Source organism: Aquila chrysaetos, chromosome 10 (assembly GCF_900496995.4).
Source record: "Aquila chrysaetos chrysaetos chromosome 10, bAquChr1.4, whole genome shotgun sequence".
NCBI classification, from domain to species: Eukaryota; Metazoa; Chordata; class Aves; order Accipitriformes; family Accipitridae; genus Aquila; species Aquila chrysaetos.
The window spans coordinates 7,792,778-7,814,051 of NC_044013.1; the positions used below are offsets into that span (position 1 = coordinate 7,792,778).

Consider the following 21,274-nt stretch of genomic DNA (forward strand, 5'->3'; position numbering starts at 1 on the left):
GTTAGAAGAAAATGCTTTGTACATCATCGGTCCACCTGTTTTTGGAGGATGGGCAAAATAGTGGTTTGCTTGCTCAAAAGAATTTTCTACAATAATGGTTTACAAATGTATTTTCTGATAGAAACAGGTGTCTTTGAATTGAGCGCTTCCTAGGAGTAGCGCAAGAGAGAATTACAGTTGGTTTTGGCATTAGATTTTTGAAGCATACTGCAAATAATGCTTTCTTTATGTGCTGACATTTGATAGGATTTTGTAATGTGAGTGTCACATTGTGGAACTGATGAATATGAAGATAGTATGTAGAAAGGCTTTGATTAATTTAAACTTTACCCTTTGTGTGGTACTATAACTTTCTGGGCTTGAATACAGGGGCGCAGCTTTGCTCCGTAATTAACCCAAATGGACAGAGTTCAGTGTATGTGAGGTGGTCCTGTAATTTTTTTATCTCTAGGAGCTTACATTAATTTTTTTACCTAGTTGGATAGTGGAATTTTTTTTTTGTAGCTCTGAAAATGCTCCTGTAATCGTCTTATTTCCAGAAGATACTAAGGAGTCATAAACTACCATTAGTAGGCTTGGTAGTTTCTCTGTGTCTTGGAAAATACAGGTCTTCAGCATGTTAAAATCCAAATACTCAAGGAAGACTAATCTTTGCAAATGGGAAAAACAGGTGTTGCTTTTGTTTACTTAAACTTTTAGTTGGTAACAAAATGTCTATTTTTCTCCCTTTCAATCTTATGTTTTTGGCAGCTGTGACCCTGCAGAGCTAAAGGTGCATTTTACAAAGAGAGCCAGAGAAACAGGTGAATATGTTTACCCAGCAGGACAGCCTAATGTGTGTTTTTCCCTTTTTAAAATGGGAACTAACAACAGCTGAAAGCTGTTGTGGGGCTTTCTCCCAGGCTTTGGTGAATGACACTGCCCGGTGGAAGGAGCAGCCCATTGTAGCTGTGTCTCCTGGGGTTCATGCTTCATCTGGCAGGAGACAAGTTGAACTGTAGCTGGAAGTGTCCGAGGGTAGAGAAAGCAGGTTGTGTTCCAAACATCTTGTTTGCTTGCTGTCATCTGGAGTTGCATCGAAATCTTCTGGTGTTTCTGCAATCAACCTTAAATTAGAAAATAACAGCTGCAGATTAAGCAGTTGTCAGGCTTCTTCCAGTCACAGCAATTCATGCTGCGTGCACGTGCGTGCACGCATTCACTCTGGCACACATGTGTGCATGGTTTACCAGTTATGCCTATAGGATTATATATATTCTATATATCTGTCTGACTTTTGAACAAAGAAAATGCAATTGTTAAAATTTGCTTTCAAATGACGTGTTTATGTAAGAGACCTGCACTTTTATAGGAAGAAAAGTAGGTATTTTTCTCTGACAGTGAATCTGGTTTGGGGTTTATCCTTAATTTAGCAGCATGTGGAAACCTGTATATTAACAATCGTTTTCTCATGCATCATTGTTCTGGAAATATGAACAGATAGAAACAATGTGCCTTCAAATGTCTTTAACTGTGCTTTTTCCTATTCATTCACCAACACAGATGTATCTTTGTATTGTAAAAGCATATGTTGGTTATTGAAAACTGCTTTAGTTGTAGGAGATAGTCTACTTCATTAAGTAGAGACCACTTGGTCTCATTTCATGTCATCTCCTGGCTACTTACTGAGTTTTTTTACCTGGTTGCTGGAGTCCTGCAGTTTATTTTATCTTATTAATAGCACACCTTTTAAAAGGTCAGGCCCATTCAGCTAGAAGATTTTGATGTGGTGATTTCATTTCAGGAAACAGAATAGCTGGTGCCTACTGTGGGTGCTAGAGAAATGCTGGAAGTGGGCTTGTGTGGGATGGTGGCTTGTTAAAAGATTGTAATTAATCTTATAGAGAGGATTTGCTACAGAAAAATACTTTGCTAGCTAGTTGATGAGCTGGATTAACAAATATATAGTGTTTAAAATGTGTAAATAAACCCAGCCTATTTTGATTGAGGCAGGTTCCTTGTTCCATCAACAGAGCTGAATAAACAGTAATTTTCAGGTGGAGGGCAAAGGGGTAGGGGAGGGCTTGGGACAATAATCCCTTTAGTGGAAACAGCTGCAGCTGGAGATGCATGAGGTTATTGGGTGAATTTCCAGTACTGATAAGGTAGCAGCATATTTGAAGGCAGAGCATTTGGTATGTCTCTCGAGACTTAGGGCTGAGGCCTGAGCGAGTGGAAGAGGATAAACCGTTTGGGTACTGAAAGGTATGACACATCTTGTCCTCAGAAACACACGATGTTGCTGACTTGCCAGTCTTCCACAGGAAGATTTTATAACCGAGGAGGAAATAGGCTTCTAAACCAGCTACTTAGCGTTTTAATAAAACTCCTACATATGTGACCTAATTTTCAGTGCTCATCATTTTTAATTCAGGTTTTTATATGTCTAAATATGGATCTGGGATTCTAATGTTAACCATCAATTAAAAAAAAAAAAAAAATGAAGTCTTGGCTGGAGGCAATTTGATTAATCCGTTTTTTCCAATTGCTGATAGGTATACTAAATATATACCTAGAGAGGGTAATTTTGTTGAAGATTTGAGAAATGCATCCTAGCAACGTCCTATACAGTAAGCTATAAAGCTATTGTTGTCTTCATATAAATGTATCATTAAACTGCATATCCTAATATATTGGCCAAAGATAAGGTAATGCAGAGCAAGATTATTCTCGTTTCCCATTTCTCGACTCTGTAAAGGTTCACGTCTGCCTCTGGATATCGGAGTTGTACAAAATCTTCTCATAATGATTTCCTCTCCCCCCTCAAAAAACTCTCAAATAAGCTGCTTTTTTGTTCCTCCAAAAAAGAGGTGGTGTATTAGTCATGAAGTGTATGAGTAATATTGTCAAATAAAATTTAGAACCTAATTATCAAGTTGGAAAAATATTTCACCCATTTTTATGAGAATCTGTGCCTTTTGTGAGCCTGGAGAGCAAACTGTCATCTCAGGTGACATCACTTTTAACTAAAATTTTAAAACCTGAGTTGAAGGTGGCAAAACACTTCCAACAAGCTAGGCTATTCCTCTCCCCACTCACCATCTGGATATTGCCAAGTAGATTATTTTTATAAGCCTATACTTCTGGAGTATTTCCTCTTTCTGTCGTGTTGTGCAGGACAAAGGGCTGGGGAAGGCGTATGTGGTCCAGCTCCCCTGTCAAGTTGAATTCTTTCTTTCTCCACTCAAGGTCTGTTTGCCTCACCAGTCATTTTTCTGTCCCAAGGCTCAAATATGTTATGTTATTTGTTTGCTGATCCTATCAGCTTAGTATACAGAGCAACGTGTTACAGTGGAATAGTGGGCTGGAGTTGACAAGGGACGTTTCGGGGTGAAATGTGGTAGAGAGCCGATGTGAAGCCATCAAAGACTGAGGTTACCAAAGGACAGTTCATAGTGGGAAGAGGAGGATGATGAGGAGAGGTGGCAGAAAAACTCTAGCAAAGAATGGTAAAAAAAATATGTGACATGAGGTGACACCCCCCCAGCACACAACCCAAAATCAAAGCAAATCGCAAAACCTCAGAAAGAAGAGGAGGTATAGGCAGGACTTGGCAGTTTTGACAGTATGGAGTTCACCGAGACAGATAAAGCAAAGAGTTTTCTCTTTAAAATAACTGGTTTTAAAGGACTTTATCTTAATTCACACTGACTGGCATGTATTTGGGTGACTGTAGCCTTTTTGCTCTCGCTCTATATGTATACCAAAAGTCTGCATTTACATAGCGTTACTGCCATTAGCTAAGGAAATTTGCTATTTAAAACAGTATATAGAAAAGATGCTCCCACATGCAATTCAAAATAGAAGCTTAAGTCTTTTTGCTTTCCTAAATCCTGTAGGCACTTTGGAAGATATTGCTTACATAAATATCACAGCTAATAGTGTATTTTGTTGAAAAAACTATTAACTGCACTGAAATATGCTTAGCATCTTCCCTTGTGTTCTGTGTTACAATGATTTTGGATAAAGTGAATTTCTAAGCTTAACCACATGTGATATTTCTTTTAATTGGCGATCAGATTGAATAAAATCCACAATTTGTTTCACTCAATGTTGCATGCATTTCTGGATCATTATTTTCTTCAGCAGCAAGGCTCACAGGAATGTAGTTTCCCTACTCCTTTTGCCTTCTAACATGTCCTGAATTGCTCAGGTCTCATAGTAATTGTTGCTTGTACTTAAAGTGAAGTTTTAATTAAAAGTAACTTGATTAAGCATCTAACCAAAATTCAGAAGTCAATAAATGCTATCCTAGTTGTCCTGTCTCTGCCCTGGAAGAAATTGAAGGAGTTGATCTAAATGTAAGTGTATATATTTTGGTTTGAAAGGAGCTTACTTGGATGTAGTTTTAATTGGGGTTGGGGGAGAGCTTGCAGTTTGCGCTGAGGTGATGTGTTACTGCTTTGTGGCAGCGGAGTTACGGAAACTGCTTGTGGGCATGCTTTCAGCCAGCAGAAAATGGAGAGAAGTAAAAGCCTCCAATGATTTCACATTAAACAGAACAACTGCTTTAAAATCATGTCTACGTATGGATTTGCACTTGTATAATTTAAATCATTTTATTAAAATAGATGCGTGCAAAATCTGTAACTTGCTATTAAGATGCGTTGCTCTGAGGAATAAATGCACATGAATTGTTGAGTCTTTCGCTGTCGTGTTTTTCTCTTTTTGGCAGAATTCTGTCTGCAGTGAAAGCGTCAGTGAATACGCAGCAATACGGGCTGTTAATCTGAACCATTTGGGTGTGGGTGGAGGAAGAAGTTGAATGGGCGCAATCCACGTTAGACTGCAGTGAAACTGTTACTGTGTTCCCATATTTACTAAGTAAGGTAGATTTGTTTTCTGAAGAATTCCAGTAAAATTCAATTCAATTTATCTTTAGTTTCACCAATACACAGACTTTACAGATACCTGTGTTTTAGTGGCTATTGCTTCAGGTATAGTTACAATTGTCAATTTTTACTTTTTTGTCTGTTGATATGTTTCTGACTGTAGCTACACTGCTAAAGCTGTGGGTTTACTTTTTTTTTCTCCCCAAATTAAAAAAAATCTGAAGCTGCTGTGTATGGTTCAGCTTGATTAAATATATTTAGACTTCCAACCCCTTATTAGTTTTTCCATTTTTATATTTACCCTTTTTACATGTCAGCAAATGTGTCATATGCGTTAATGTCACAGATTTTTAAGGAACTTGATGAAATGTTGTGTCTGCATAATCCACGTAGGTAGTTTACCAAGAATACAAGTATTCATGTCATGTTAGTAACAAATAGACCATCTGTCTCCCAGAATTCCTCTAGCTAGTAGATAGTTTAATAGATGACTTTGTCTTCATAATAGATGTAAGAAGCAGTGCAGGATGACCATGCCAATATTTTTATTTTCTGCAGTGTAGATAACGTGACCGTGATCTGTACGTGCATACCCAGTGAAAAGCGTCTCTGCTGCTGAATTTCTGAATCCTGTTTTGTGTCCTCGTGTCTGTCTGTAGCTTCCTTAACACCACATTAAGAACAAACTCAGACTCGGAATCATAATATCTTTGCAGGAAGAGAGACAAGAAAATGCACCGAAATTTACCATTGATATGTAATGATTCTGCTTTTTATTTTTTTTCCAAAGATTTAATTGATACTGCAGCTTTGGAATAGAGCACTTTCCTCTTTACTGCCTAGCAACAGCCACCCCCCTCTGGCCTTCAGTTTGAAACATCGCTGTACTACAATAGCCCATTTGTACTTGCAGTAAGCAATTCAGGTGATTGCACATTAAAGTATGTTGAATACTAGGGGGCATTTTTCAGCCTTGATTCCAATTCCTGAACATCTGCATATTGCTGTTGTTTTCGTCTTTTATTTGTGCTTTATTCGCTTAAAAATGGGCTTTGAAATTTTAGTTAGATCGTGAGAGAGGCTGAAAATGAATTAGACCTTTTAAGTATTACTCCATGAAGCCACCACCCACTGTTCCTGGGACGCTTTGTGTGGTTTATTTTATTTTCGGATAAAGAAGGGCCAGAAGTCCGAGAGAAGTCTAGAACAGGCAAGAAAATGTGCGTAAATAGATTACTTTGGGGGGAGCAAGCTCCACTTTTGGGCTTGCAAGGTGAAAGGAGGAATGTCTTATACCAAAAGGTGTAAAAGGAGGTGGAGGAGAGTGGGTAAGGTCCCTTTCCTGTGACTTTTTTAGAAGACTCTGCACTGTGACACCTACATTTTGCCCTGTGTTGTAAAGTGCACCTTGAGGATGCACTTTACTGGAGATGTGTGGACTTTATAGAGCAACTGGTTTGGATTTTGTGGCACACAGCCTGCTGAGAGGAGGTGAAGCGGGTAGATCAACCTTAGAAGTGACAGAAAGGACTTTTTTGTATGGACCTGAAGTGGACTGTGCAGGTGGTTGCCACAGAGAGAGACTGACTGCAAATTTGCTGGACTAAGAGCAAACTTCTCGCTGCAAACAGAGTGATGACTTTGGAAGCCAAATCTCAAAGCAGCTCCAGACTTGAGATTGGCAGAGGCTTAGAACTGAGCAAGCAAATACTTTGAATTCTGCCTGCTTTAAAAAGTTTATCATTCTAGTTATAACCCCTGTAAAATTTAATTTTTGAGTCAGAGCCTACTTTATGTTTTGGGAGGACTCACTTCAATGCAAAGACACAGCTCTGGCCAGGCCAGGTTGCTGTCTGCACACACCGGTGTGCGATGAAGTCTGGCATGAGGCAGACCGCACAACAACTCTGGAAGTCTTGTACTTAACCTTAGTTATTTATGTGAGAGCTCTAGGGGGGTGTTTTTGGGGGGCGGGGGGAATCCATTCTTAACAGTGGATTCTCAGCACTTTGAAAATCTGACCTGTTTTATACAGTACGTAAAGATGTGTTCAGGACCATTCCTTCTTGCAGCAAATGAGTGATGAAATGGGGAGGCCTCTGAGGTCAACAGACCTAAAGGACTTGGTGATCTTACTGGAGAGGTATGGAGGTGAAATCGGAATAAAGGACAGCAGAGGAGTAATAATTGACTTTGATGGAGGCAAGCGATAATTGGATACTGATCGTTCATTTCCAGCGCAAGTGGCATATTCACAGTGTCCATTTGTTGGAACTCGGTTTCAGGAGGGGTGGGGACATACTGGAAGAGGGTCAGAAGAGATCAGGGAGGGCAATCAGCTTTCAGGAGCAGGAGCTGTGAGGAAACAGATGAAAAGACTGGCATTTGGCTTAAGACAAGATCAGATGAGGGAAGGCCATAAGAGCAATCCTTAAGCACGTAAAAAAAACTGTTGCAAAGAGAAAAAGATCGGTCTGTTCTCAACATCAGTGGTGGAAAGGAGAAAATAAAGTGTGCTCAAATGCAGCAGTACGTAGGGTGATTATTTAGGACAGACAGGGAGTTTCTATATTTGGAACAGGGCAGGAAAACATCTGCCTGGAGTGGCAGTCGGGTGAGCTGAGCCTGCCTTGAACCAAATGATCTCCTGTGGTCTCCTCCCAAGCCTCTCTTTATACGGTTGTATGCTTGCTCCTTTGAAGAGAGCTTTTTGTATATCCACAAGCAATTTGATTTGCGGCACAGCATAAATAACTTCAGGACACTGTTTTTGTTATCGGTGTTGATTTCCTCAGTTGTGTATTAGAACTGAAGGGTCAGTTCAAAGATGTCAGTATTTTCAGATAAAAACAAATTCAGCTGCAATGCAGTTCAGCCAGTGAGATGGAGGTTATCTGAACTAAGCCATGTGATATGACGTTCATGATAACATTTTCCTTGCATAAGTACGTAGAAATGGTATTGTATCCTTTCTCCCATTTTTCTTTTAATCCGCAGTTTTCGTTTTAACTAATACAGTGACTGCACTTTTAAATATTTTCGCAAAACATCCGAGCTAATGTATCAGCTAGAAATATCTCCAGTTCCATTGGGATTGCACTGGTAAGTTAACATATACTGGTAAGGAAAGGAGACTAGTAACAGAAAGGCTGCATGGCATCATCTTGTGGCTATCTTAGGCTTTCCTGTATATAGGGTTAACTTCTTGAGATTTGTGAGGTAAAATGAAGGTTTTACCTTCTTTTTAATTTTAAAAATCAAACATTTATTTGGGGATTTATCTAATTCCAAATAATCCTAAATTTTCAAATAATAGGTAGCTTTTCTAAGCATTGTGAAGTTTTTCTAGGATTTCGGGTTAGCGTGCCCTCTAAATTCCTTTTTGTCCTTTGGGAACTGGGATATTATTCAAAAGTTAAATCGTACAGGTCAAATAAAGATGTCCAGTGCCATCAGAATAACACCCGGCGTTCAATCTAATTGCTTTTTGGTTCATAGTGTAACCTAATGATTGGCATCGAAAGGAATAAAATACTGCCAGTTGGGCAGTATTGAGGTTGGTTTTTTTTTTTTTTTTTAATCAGCGGATTTTTCTATATAAAAAGCAAGGTTTCAAGGTTTTTTTTTTTTTGATCAGTAGATTTTCTGTATAGAAAAGTGTTAGTGAAACATCCACTGCTATCTATTCACATACATACAGAAATGGTCTCTTGCTGTAAGTAAATGTAATTGTCTCCGACAGTAAAAGGTACCACTTGGACTTGATTATTCAGCTGGTCACATTTTATTGAGACACTGACATATTCCCTGTGGTCTGGGAAGAAAAGAAGATTATATCATTGTGAAGTTTTGCTGGGTCAGTGCTCTGTCTGAATGCAGGGTTATATGCAAACACTTTCAAGGTGGGGGATTGTCTTTTTACTGTCCTCCTTCAGCTGCAGCATGCATTGCCCTCGGCATTGTAACCTGTTGGAAAATGCAGGGCACGGTTCTTTGGAGCTTGGGACCTGGTTCTTTTCTTGCATTAGGAGAAAATAGTAGTAAATCCCTTTGTAAACAATTAGACCTATAAACTTTTAAGAAAATTATATTCCCTGTGCTGTATTTAAAACAGAGGCTAAGATATCTTTGTATATCCAAAATAAAAGTTCAGGTTAAGTGACACAGACCACTATTGTATCTTCAGGCATATTACAAGGTTATTTAAAATACTTTCAATGTAACTGTGCAAAGATCTAGATTGTGATATTACACACACACATGCACAGTTCTGTATACCATAGAGGGAAACCTGCCTCTTGTGACTGAAGTTTGGCAACTGTGGAAGTTAACAAGAAAAATAGTTGTGGTGATCTTACTGATTTTGAAAGAAACTGGCATCATTTTGAGAGATCCTCTTGCAAACAAGAGATTGTTTAATGAAAAAAAAAAAAAAAAAGGGTTCTTCTGTGGATATCTCCATTCTATATACGTTTTGAAAGAACTTTTTTTACAGACAGTTCATCTGTTGAAAACAGTTTACTCTATTAAAAACAAGAAATGTATGAAGGAGTAGATCAGTCCTGTTTGTTGTAAGTATTTAAAGACTTGAGCGCTCAGTGTTAAGAAGCAGCGAGATTTGCTTGCTTTCCTAAAAGAAGAGCCTTTCACCTAAACCCTCTTGTAACCAAAAGAACGATGAATCCTGGCAATGTCGTCTTTTGCGCTGAAGTATACAACGTAAAAGGTATCTCCTCTTTCTTCTCCGTCTGGAATTAACAGTCTTTGGGATTTTGAAAAATAGCCCACTTGAGAGTCTGGAGCTGTCGTTCTCCATATTAAGGTTTCTGTGGTTCATTAACTATTCTGAAAATGGATAGTGATTACCATTGGGTTTTTTATGTGTTTCCAGAATGACGGGGGAGAAATGCTAAATTACATTCTCACCTGTCTCTACACTGGATAATTAAGCAAGGTGTATGTCACAGAAAAGTGAGTGCTTTAAAAAAAAAAAGACTAAGGATGATTTTAAATAAAGTGTAAGGTGCTTTGATAACTGAAACCCACGAGTGTGAATCAGGCAATCTGGTTTCTGTTCCTAGCTCTGTCATTACCTACCTGTCTGCCCTTGAGTTATTTGCTTATACTAAATGTTTTCAAAAACTTCCACAGTTTTGTGGTTTTCATTTCTTGGGCATCTGGTTTAATATCAAAGTCAACTGCCTTTCAGATTTTGCCTGCATGATTGTAAGTGATCAAAAAGCAGTAATTTAACAAGTTATTGCATGACAGCAGAACTTGAGCTGATTACACATGCTCATAGTCTATTGCAAATTAAACATGTTTAAACAACCTTCGCTTTGGCCAATGCGTTTTACTGTACTTTTGTGCTCTGTTGATAAGCCAATTAATTCATAAAGTACTGCGGTAATGTTGATCTTTTGCCATCCGTTTTCCATACTGCAAATAAAAATTGTTTTAAGAAGGTCTTTATTTTTGAAAGTCTGATGTATTCAAAACAGTTTCTATCAAATTTACAACCCAGATAACATATTTTGCATATGTTCGAAGTCTTTTTGGCTAACTTGCAAAGGATCTGAATTAACTAAACCCTTCAGTTCTTTGCCCAGCAATTTCTGGACTCAGATGCTAGTGTACACATGCAGCATTTTTTGGACCTTAGATGAGGGATTTTTATGACTGGCACTTGCAGATGCTGCTGATTCATGAAATACTGAGAGTATTCACTATGTTGCTTTAGAAGACCATACACAGAAGAGTGAAACAAGAACCTTCCTTGTGCTGGGATGCAATTTATACCGACAGTTGCTTCTGAAATTGTGACTTATCATATCAGGAATTACTGAAAATCAGAGTAAAAGGATTCAGAACAGATATAGACTCACGTAATTTCTACATGGTGAACATGTACTGAACTTCTGTTTTTGAACGTAATGTATTTGCAGATGGCTTGCTTGTTGACAGATATTTACCTTTCAAAACTTGGATGCCTTGGATTCATTGAGGTGATTTCTACAAATGTTAGTTGATGATTTATTGGAGGATCTGGCCACATACTCTGTGTTGTGACAGAGTTTAACTCGTTAGATTAACTTGTAAGTGGTATGGCTGCTTCAGTTGCTGCACTTACATCATTCAGTAACAGTTTTCAACAATTTTCCTTCTCCATGAATAATAAGATGTAATCAGTAGTTTTCCATTAATAGACCATTAAAATGTGATGAGCTCTTGAACTTTGGCTGAACTGTAGAGCATACTGTTACATTAATACTATTTTAAAGTACTATTATGTTGTTTCTGATTCTAGAATAGCCAAGGTGTCGGGTTTCACCACGGGTGTTTGTTTCCACAACAAAAGATTGCATAACTGGAAGAATTGTTGTTTATTAAACAAATAGATCTTAAAGAGCCCTTTTCAGTTTAGAATGGCACGTTATTGCTGAAAAGTAAGGTGAATACTCTCTAAGAAGTCGCAGCTATTCAGAGCTATAGGTTTCTGTCAAAACTCTTCTAAGCTTAAAAATACTCTTCTAGGGTAGTTGAGGGATTTTGTGTGTGCTTGCCCTGTTTTTACCCTCTTCTAGGCAATCATTTCATAGACCCTTGGTGGAACTCATATCAGCATTCTGATGTTCTGAAGCATTTGGAAGATTTGGATGCTGGCTAGATGCCAGCATAACTGACATCCAAATCTCTTAGAAAGCTTTAGAAAGCTCACCTATGGCCAATTTATGACTTTGCAATGTTTAGTGTAGAGGAACAATGAGTTGCTTCTTTTCCAATAAACTGTGGAATCACAGAGTGAGAGAATCAGTCATTTTTCAATGCCTTCCACCATCTGCCTTGAATGCAAGTTTGGCTTCTATCCTGATGTTGGCATGTGAGATTTGAACTATCCCCATTAGTTTTATTTAAAAAATATAAAAGGCGTTTGACTGTCTGATGCGGTGGGTAGTAGGAATATGCTTGGTAGCCCTGTAGTGGGGGAAAAAAAAAAAAAAAAGTACAAAATAGTTAAGCTTGGAAGCCAGCATGGGCTGAGATCTGAGGGTGTTCTTCAATCCCATGACGAAGAACTTCTCAGGAAAATGAGAGGTTTGGCCTGAAGCTGTTGTGCATGTAATTATACTATGAGAGGAGAGGGTACATATGGTCAGGTACCCCTGTGAAAGTCTAATACCCGGGTGGACCTAAACATAGTACAAAAATGCTATGAAGTTTTGTTTAAAAGTACTTTTGTGCCTGCTCATGGTATAATTTTCTAAATAGATGACTCGAGGCTCTTTTTATCGAAAATACCCAAAAGCCACAGAGCACATAATGTTAAAAAAAAAAAAAAAAAAGTTCAAAAGCATTTTTCTGCTAGAGACCTGCGCAACCACATCTAGAGCCAGTGTTCTGTTACCTGATGTTACGTATTTTTTATGGTTTCATGAATTACATTTTTTTCTGTGTCTGTGAAAAGTAAAAGCTGTCATAAATCATGCTCCTATATGCTTTATGTTAATAGCACAATATCTATGTTGTAGGCACTATGTAGCATTTGTAGAGATACGCAGGTGCAGATCTGTAAATGCTACCTTTGATAGCAAAAGCGGTATGTTTTTACCCAAGAATGAACGGGGCGTTAGCTTTCCTGTCATTAGGACAGACCATGCATTCATCACTGTTCTGATGAGCCACGTATAAATTTTTCTATCAGGCAGAACTGGATGACAGCGTTGGGTTGGCGAAAAGCCCTGCCTCCCATGAGAGGTCCATCTCCAACGGAGAGGCTGCTGCAGGTGATGAGACTGGCTGGCCAAACCCAGGCAAACAGAAGAAGCAGCATCATGTCACATAGTGGCTGACCCATATCTAGTGTCCAAATGTTATGTTTAACCAGAGCTTTCCATTGCTTTCATGCTGTAGGCCAGTATTATTTTGTTTGTTTATGATTTAGGAAGCATAGAATAGACTTACCTGTTAGTTTTGGTCATTACTATGGTCGTCCTGTGACAAGAATGAACGCAGTACCAGGCTTCTTGTGACCCATGGCTGCCACAAAATTAATTAGCATCAGTGCTAAAAATAAGCCCAGAATATCCGGAATGTACAGAGAGCGATGGCAGATGTGACAAAGGACGTGTCACGGATCTGCTCTCTGGAGCAGTTGCTGGAGGCCTTGCAACATAACCTGAAGCGCCTTAAGTGCCTCTGGATCCTATCCTGCACTAAACCGCCTGTTGTCAACTGTTTGCAGCATGAGGATGTTTCTCTTACATATTCCAACCTCCTGATAAGTATTTATCCTCTCTTGGGCTTGGGGGGAGTTTATTTATTTTGGAATCAGCAGATTCGTGACAGTGAATTCAGACCATGGGAAATCCGATCGGGCAGGTTGGAGACCAGCCAGTTGAGCACCCTAACTAACAGGAACATGTAATTAAAATTTAAGCAGATGTGGCTTGGGCAGGTGGTATTTCCTGAACACATTTAGTTTCCTGTGTGTACAAACTATATGTGATGGATACAAATAAATACTCTATCTGCAACCGCGAAAAATACTTGCGCATATGCTGAGCAGTTGGTCTGTGCAAGTGCTGTGCACTCACCCGGCACTGCTGAAACTGCCACATCTCAGCTCTTAATGGACTGAAATGAGTTCTGAAATCCTGAACATATGTAAACTTTTTTAAAACTCAGCCTGGACAAAGTTTGTGGGCAGGAAAAAAGGCATATGCGTGGAAGTCTATAAATATAATAACCCCATATGACAAGTTTCTTGCATTCTTTTTTGATTTATCTGCTACCAGCTACAGTTGGAAACAGCGTATTAGGCAAGATAACACTTTGATCTGATGTAAGTTTACAGAAAATGTTGTCTGGCGACTTCATTGTGACTCCCAAAATTTGAAAACAACTACTCAGCTGAAAAATCGGCCCATGAAAATTCCAAAATTGTATTTGTTCTTAGTTCTTACCTATAATTCCAGTAATTGCTTTATCAACAATTTCAGTGAACTGGAAGAAAACAAAGAGTAAAAATTTACAGTTAAAATTGGGGAATAAGGAAATGAGGTAAACTTGTAACTGCAGAACTGGAATTCACATTTTTGTTTTTTAAAGGCCATGAAGTGTAGGCAATTTCCCTCTCTCATTGCAGTACAGGCATTTAAAGAAAAAAGGCCCCCAACGCCCACGCTTTGAAGTTCTTCATATTTGAGGGAAAATTTTGTCCCTGTAGATTTTTAAGATCAAATCTGTAGAATCCTACTGCAGATTTAGATTTGTTTGGAGGGGGTTTGTAGCAATTTAATAGGGTTGTCTGACAAGGAATTGTGTCATGCAGTTGAATTATTCCATCTTTTGATTGTTAGTCGCCTATTGTAATTTTTCAGTGGCTTTTGAGTGGTGTTCTGCAGTCTCCCAGTGTATCATCAGCAATGAGCAGCTGGCTTATTTGCAATACCTTGTTTTCTTCTTTAGCAAGCTGTGTCAAAAAAAGTGCTGTTATAGCAGATGACTTTCCATTAAGCTGCTGCAGCTCCATGTTCCCTACGGTTACCAATTTGAAAATGAAATTTCTGTATTTTGTGTGTGTGTGCGCATGTGTTCATTTATCTTTTATAATCGTCTGTTAAAGACTGGTCTTTTGAAGCTACAGAAGCTGCAGAAAGCCTGGCTTTATTACAGATGTATCTTTGTCTTATTTCAAATTATTTTCCTAGCTTTAGAACTTTGAATCTTCAACAGTCACGGTCTGCTGCTCTTTGCTGGCCAGGGCATTCAGCTGATCAGGCAGTAAAATACGACTTAGACTTGTTGTTTACACTGGAAATCTAAGAAAGTGTCTTCATAAACATTTTCTTGATCTTGTCATCATATCAAAGTGGGAAAACTTTACCTTATTCAAGTGAAGTAGGGTATGCTTTCTGAGTTTAAAGTGCAATTTCATCTGTTTTTCAGTTGAGGAACCAAGCATGTTTGAGATGAAGCAGAACGCTCATCAAACAAGTTTGTCCTGTTCAGACGTACGTTAGTTCAGTGTCTGATCTATATTAGAAAGTAAAGGCAAGTAACTTGTGGAAATCTCTTTGAGAGCTTCTGATAAAGGCACAGGATTATTCAGACTGTTATTGTTGTATTTATTAACATTGATACTAACTTGAGACCAAATCTTAAGTGTGTGGTGGCTCCACTTCAATAAATAATGCAGATTTAAAGCAACTGAGATGTACCCGTTAACTTTGTGGTTATTCCCATTGACTGAACCTGAACAAGTAGCTGAATAAAGGATCTTTTTAATGTAAGGGAATAAAAAATTTGGCTGACATTATTAAAGGCAGTATTATAACTCAAAATTGGCAATGGCATTGCTATTGATTCCTACTGAGTATGCAGCTGGTTGCAAAAGTGAGAAACACAGTCATCCCGAGGGCCTGTTTCTTTCCGCCGCTTAAATCTTACTACTATGAACCTCAGTGCCCTGGAAGTTTTAAGCAGCAAGTTAATTGACAATTTGTAGATAAGCACTATGAAGTGCACGTGAAGCATCGGGATTTTTCCAGGATGAACTGCCAAACTTTACACTTTTCTGAATTTGGTCGGGTTTAGGAAATACTATTTTTACATGTTATACTTGTTATCCAACTAGTATGTAATAAAAATGAGTTAAATTACCTCTGACTTTAAATCCATGCAGACAACAGAATTATATCAAAGACAGGTGCAAGTCAGTGATTGTAAGAAATCTGAAAGAAAAAAAAAAATCTTGCTGATGATGTTCGTAAGATTTATCACAGTAGTCTAATGTGTGGTGATTTATTGTAATATAACGTGTGCTCATAATTTGCAATTTGATTTTAACATGCTATAAAGACATTATGGAGTAAATAGCGAGTGTGCTCATTTCTTTAACTTAATCAGATACGTTGTCACAAAAGTTTCAAAGACATGCTTATTTAATTATGAAGTGGAAAGTAACTTTACTTCTATTACTAAGGGAGCGATTTGCTTATTGTATCTTCTTCTTGTAATGCTCAATTCCTTTTATTGAAACTGAATACTTCTTGTTGTAATGTGCCATAACCTTACTGGCCTGAGATAAGTTTCTTCAATTATTTATTCTATTAATGTTTCTGTCACCTGAGGGAAATGCAGATATTCTGTTAATGATTGTGTTAATCAAACAACTTTCTGTATTTCTGCAGTGCCCAAGTTTATGTCATTACATTAGCGGGCACAGGAGATGAAATTGGAAACTTGTAATATACTACAGATTGGATTAACTCATCTCTTTTGTGTAGACTGCTTGAAGACTTATTTTAGATAATTTAAAAAGATTAAATCTGCAAGACAGTTATTCCTCCTGACAGGATCTCTGAAGTCTTCAACATAAGTCGAGTGTTCTTGTAAAGATTTTGAACTTTGTACACGAATAACCTTGCTGTTGCAATGCAGCCTGGGATACAAAGTATTTCTTTAAACAGAGAATTTTCGTATAGTTTTTAAACCCTTTGGATGTTGGAATAATTATTTCATCCATATAGTATGATGACGGGCATTAGACATTTGAATGTAGTGTACCGGTTTTTGAGCCATTTCTAGGCTATCGTACGTGTTATAACTTCACTTTTTGCCTTTTTAAGGTTTCGATGTTATCTAGGCAGTAAATGTTCTTTTTTTAAAGGTCTGTTGAACCCCAAGATAGTTTTGTTGGGGTGGGAAAGGGAGCCTTTGTGCTTGCTTTCTGTCATAAGGTTTTCTTGGCGGAGTTCTCCCTGGGGTTAGTGCAGACCCCGATGGAAGCAGCGCCGGTACCTTCAGCCGGGAGCATCCCGCCTGCAGCGTCGCAGCTGCGTTCTTAATAGCATGGGGGTGCCTGTAAAGCACTTGGTGGGATTCTCGAATACCTATCATTTGCAATAATGGTTTTAAAATGGCTATGCGTTATTCAGCCGTTGCTTTTGATGTGTGCAAGACAGCTGGGGTGTTTTTTAAGGTTCTATTCAGGACCCTAAAGCATCTAAATATAATTGGCCTTTTTGTGAAGAGAACGTTGTGAACAAGAGTTTCAGGCAGTGTCAGTATCTCTGTGCTTGGAAATCAATACCTCTGTGATCCTTAGTCTTGTTTCTCAGTCCTGAGAGCTTCACAGACAAAAAAGAAAAAAAAAAAAAAATCCCCAAACCCAAAAAACCCAAACCCAAAAGAAAATCGTCACAAAATTCAGCAAATATTCCATGAACTTTTTGTACTGCATTTGGATAGTGCTTTCTATTTGAATAACGGTGCTTTTTATTTCTGCCCTGCTTTGCTTACATTAAGCGCTTGCCTGCATAAGTAGGGAAAGCCTTTAGTTGCCCCTTCAGCATGTTTGTCCTCAAAAGTTATCTTTAAAATACTTTCTACACCTCGTATCATTTGGCATTTGCTGGGGAGGAGGGTGATCGTTCAGTGCCGTCACCATTTTCATCCTATGGCCATCTGGTAGCAGGTGTTAAACAGTGTTACAAACCCAGCGATACAAGCCCAGACCAACCCATCTGAAGTCTCAGTTGGCCCATCTAGTAGATACTGCCAAAATAATTTCCAGGCTCCTGTCGTATGCTTGCCAAGATGGCTCAGGTAGTCCTTCACTGCAGGTAGGAAATTGAGGAAAACTTTCTGACAGCTAGCACAATATTTGGTGGAACGGTTCCATTCTGTTTAGTAAATTTGCTTTCCTTGATGAATTTAAGCCAAACATATAATTACAACTAATTTTCAGCATCATGCCCTCCCTGAAGTCCCAGAAATGTTACTTCAGATTGTGTTCTTCATATTCAATGGTTGGTTAAATTGATGCTGTATCAGAAACTTGATCAGCACCAGAGAGATGAATTTCTGAAACAATTACTGTGATAATTTCTGTAGGATTCTTCATTCTTTGTTTAAATTGGATATGTTTCCTATGATTTTTTTTTTCTTATTTGTACTTCCTAAAAGCGGTTGCTTTTGTCTCATAATTGGTAAGAAGTTATTTGCAAAAATTTTTCTGCATGTTTGATGATGCATTATGAATAAAATTATGGACTGATGCATACTAAGGTAGAAGTGTCTTGGTGGGAAATAAACTAAACCTGTGTTTACTTGTGTATTTTTTTTTCCAGAGATTTGTTACAGTTCCCTAGAGAAGGTGATGTAGACATTGCAATGAAAATTCTGGTTCAGTGGAGTTCCCAAGGCCTTGAAGATGTCCGGCTGGTAAATTACTCCGTTTTGCTTGACCTACCGGGCTCTTCTTCAAACACAGTAACTCTGAAAAACAGCGGTGAATGCTTTTATCCTAGTGGACAGCAATGCAACACAGAGACCAAAATGCTTCATAGTCAAGACGACCTGTACTCGTATGCAGCTTACTCTGCCAAAGGAACTCTTGAGGTAATATGAACATTTGGTTCCATCATTTGTGGTGAAATAGAGTTAGAAAACATCTGCTTTTGTTGAACTTGGCTGGCAAAGTACACATGGTGAAATGCCCAGCCTTAAAATAAACGTATTTAGGTAAAATACGATGTGGCCAATCTCAATGCTTCATATGATTTATTTTCTTTTTTTTTTTTTTTTTTTTTAAAGTATCTGAGTTTATGAATTGGCATCTTTTGCTTGGGCGTAAAAATCTGAAAGCTGTGTCTAGAGATACATTTTATCCTTGTTGATGCGTAAGTGCTGCTGGTTTGAGGGATGCCTGTAGGAAGGCTAAGATGAGGTTTTCTGCAGTGAGACCGGCGGGATTGCCGGGCTAATACCTGGAGCTCGTGAATTATGGTTGTGGATCTCACATACTTTCTTCCATGGCAACTCAGTTGACATATCTGCTCTGTTTCTTCTTGAAAATCCCAATTTGTAGTTTTATCTCACTGTAGCTTTTGTTAGGAAGTTTTGTCAGTGAAAAGATCCTGCCTATTGGGATTTGTTACTTGCTAAGTGAAATAAGATCTTGGATTATCTTGGTTTATCCTCTTTACTGTCTTCACTGGCTGCCTTCCTATATTTGCTTTCTAAATATATTGGGGGTGCACAAAGGGGTCATCATTTCTGTTTACCCTTCTAGCTTAGATTTCCTATTTCTGAAATACAAAAATTGCAATTTCACTGCTAACTGCATTACTGTCGTCTTTATCCTTTGTAAAATATTGTACCTTTTTCCAGTGATGCAGGGTTGGGGGTTTTTTTTGTTGTTTTTTTTTGTTTGTTTTTTTCTTTGTTGTTTAAAAGACATTTGTTTTCATGACTTAGAACGCTAATAGACTATATAGGAACAGATTGTGAATGGCTTTGAGTTTGGAGGATATCTCTTCCAAAATACCTTTATACTTTGTGAATATCTTAATATTTATAGCACATCAGTTACTGAATTTCTAACAGTAAAATGCAACTGTGTGTATTTTCCTTTTGTTTGTGACAGCGTTTGCCCATCGTGTTTCTTGATAACATGTACTGTGCTGTGGAAATCTTGTAATGAGTCAAAGTGGGGAAAGTTGCATGATGTTAACTAACCCGTTTTAGGGACTATTACTATAATTTTGAATTTTGGACTGTAGGAAATATGAGGGGTGGTAGAAAGTCAGATCCTTAAGTTTCTCATCCTGAAGTCCACAAGCCTCAGCTGCTCTTTCTTAAAAGCATTGAAGCTTTTTAGTCCAAGGGATTTATTCCAGAGAGGAGAAGGAATGGAGTTCTTGTTCTCCTTTGGGAGAGAGGCTTCTCTCCATCTCCTGTTTTTATGTACCTTACGTGCCTACTTTCTATATTGAGTCTCACAGTTATTATCTCCATACAACCTCTGTTCTGGGGCTCTATCAAGCCAACAACTTCAAGTTAAAGTTTGTTGTTAAGGAGTGAAATGAAGTAGGCAAGGGTAGGTCCTAACCTGCATGACGTATGCTTTAACTTTTCCACGGGCAAGTAAAAAGTACTAATAAATGGGTTTGTCTTCTCACATTTATCACTTAGAAACTCAATATGTAATATTATTTTCTCATTGTAACTTAATAAGAGTAACTGTAATGAGATAAAAGTACAGTTGTGGCCTCTGAGATTTTACTTCATGAAAATCAATGTGTTGCTAGCAAAATCATCAGATTAAAGGAAATCCAATGTTCTGGGAAAAATCATTGATGTTATTACCAGCAACACATGTACCACTTTCAGTTATATTTCAGGGCAGTTTTTTCTATGAGTTCTGCAGAAATGAGAACTACACACACAAAGAATGACTCTGTGTACAGTTTTACAGTCAGTTCTTTGAGATACCTAGCACCCTCACAAAACTTCAGATGTTTCCTTTTATTTTTCAAAAAGTCCACCCAAAGTGTCCTTAGATCTAGAGTTTTGCCTAAAAGGGAGATTTCCCTATTTGTTTAGGCTACAGATAAGTTGGTAGTGATCTAACCTTCCTGACTTTCAATCCTACACAGTGATCTCTACTATTTAAACTAAGGGAAGTAGAAAAAGTCTAGATGAGACGTAGCAGGTGGTGGCTGTTGCTGGGTTCAGCCATCAGAGGGTGACTTGATTGCTTGCAGTGGAACTACAAGTCGCATATTTTGAATATCTTGCAGTGGGTTGTGATTGCAAAATCATGAGGGTTTTCCGGTGAAAAGGTATTTTTGTAACAGCTACTCATAATCTGAATAATTTTCTTACAAATGTGACACATCCTTAGTAGAAAATTTCTATTGTGTGTCACATAATCGAGTTGAATTGCTAATATTGCTTTGATGCTGCTGCTTCATTGTATCTCATTTGTATATTTGGTTTGCTAGAAGTTCAAGCAAATAAAACCATTAAGTTATTGCAGTCTGGCTACCAGCAGAGCTACAGCTCTACTTTCATGTTGACAACGTTATTTGTAGAATAGCAAGACTCATTTTCTTTGACCACCTGTCATGTCCATTCATCATATGGCCATTGTATATGAGCCATCCAATTTGTGCTTTCTGGTAAGAGTCTAAACAGCATTTGTGAGTAAAAATGTGAGCATTTGTGATCTGAAATCTACTGCAAAAACCTACTTAGTGCCATTGTGATGGATGGTGCACTTTACTACTTCTCTATATTTCATCGCGCCCTGAAAAAGTGACACTGTTTACCCATCACGGTGACAGGCAGGGCAGCCTACAGTTCTGGAGAGGGCTGTCTAGTCGGTTTTGAAATAGATATTGCAGCAGTTATGTAAATAATATATCGTAGACTAGGTCAGTCTAAGGTAAAAATGACATACGTGAAATATATTTTTATTAAAACTTAAATATCATCCACCTTTTATAGAGTTTAGATATATTTTTATTAAAACTTAAATATCATCCACCTTTTATAGAGTTTAGACCTTTTGTCTGCTTGATGAAAACAGGGAAGCCGCTCTGGCCAACAGAGTA

General features: G+C 38.1%; 1 protein-coding gene across 4 annotated transcripts in view; it reads left to right on the forward strand.

Moving 5' to 3' along the window:
- The window catches only part of NAALADL2 (N-acetylated alpha-linked acidic dipeptidase like 2), a 503,669-nt gene that overhangs the window by 238,894 nt on the left and 243,501 nt on the right, over positions 1-21,274 (forward strand). For all 4 annotated transcript variants that reach the window (XM_030028786.1, XM_030028785.2, XM_041126840.1 and 1 more), the window contains one exon: positions 18,005-18,275. In XM_030028786.1, the coding sequence (XP_029884646.1) occupies positions 18,005-18,275 (271 nt within the window). The remainder of the gene's footprint in view (positions 1-18,004; positions 18,276-21,274) is intronic.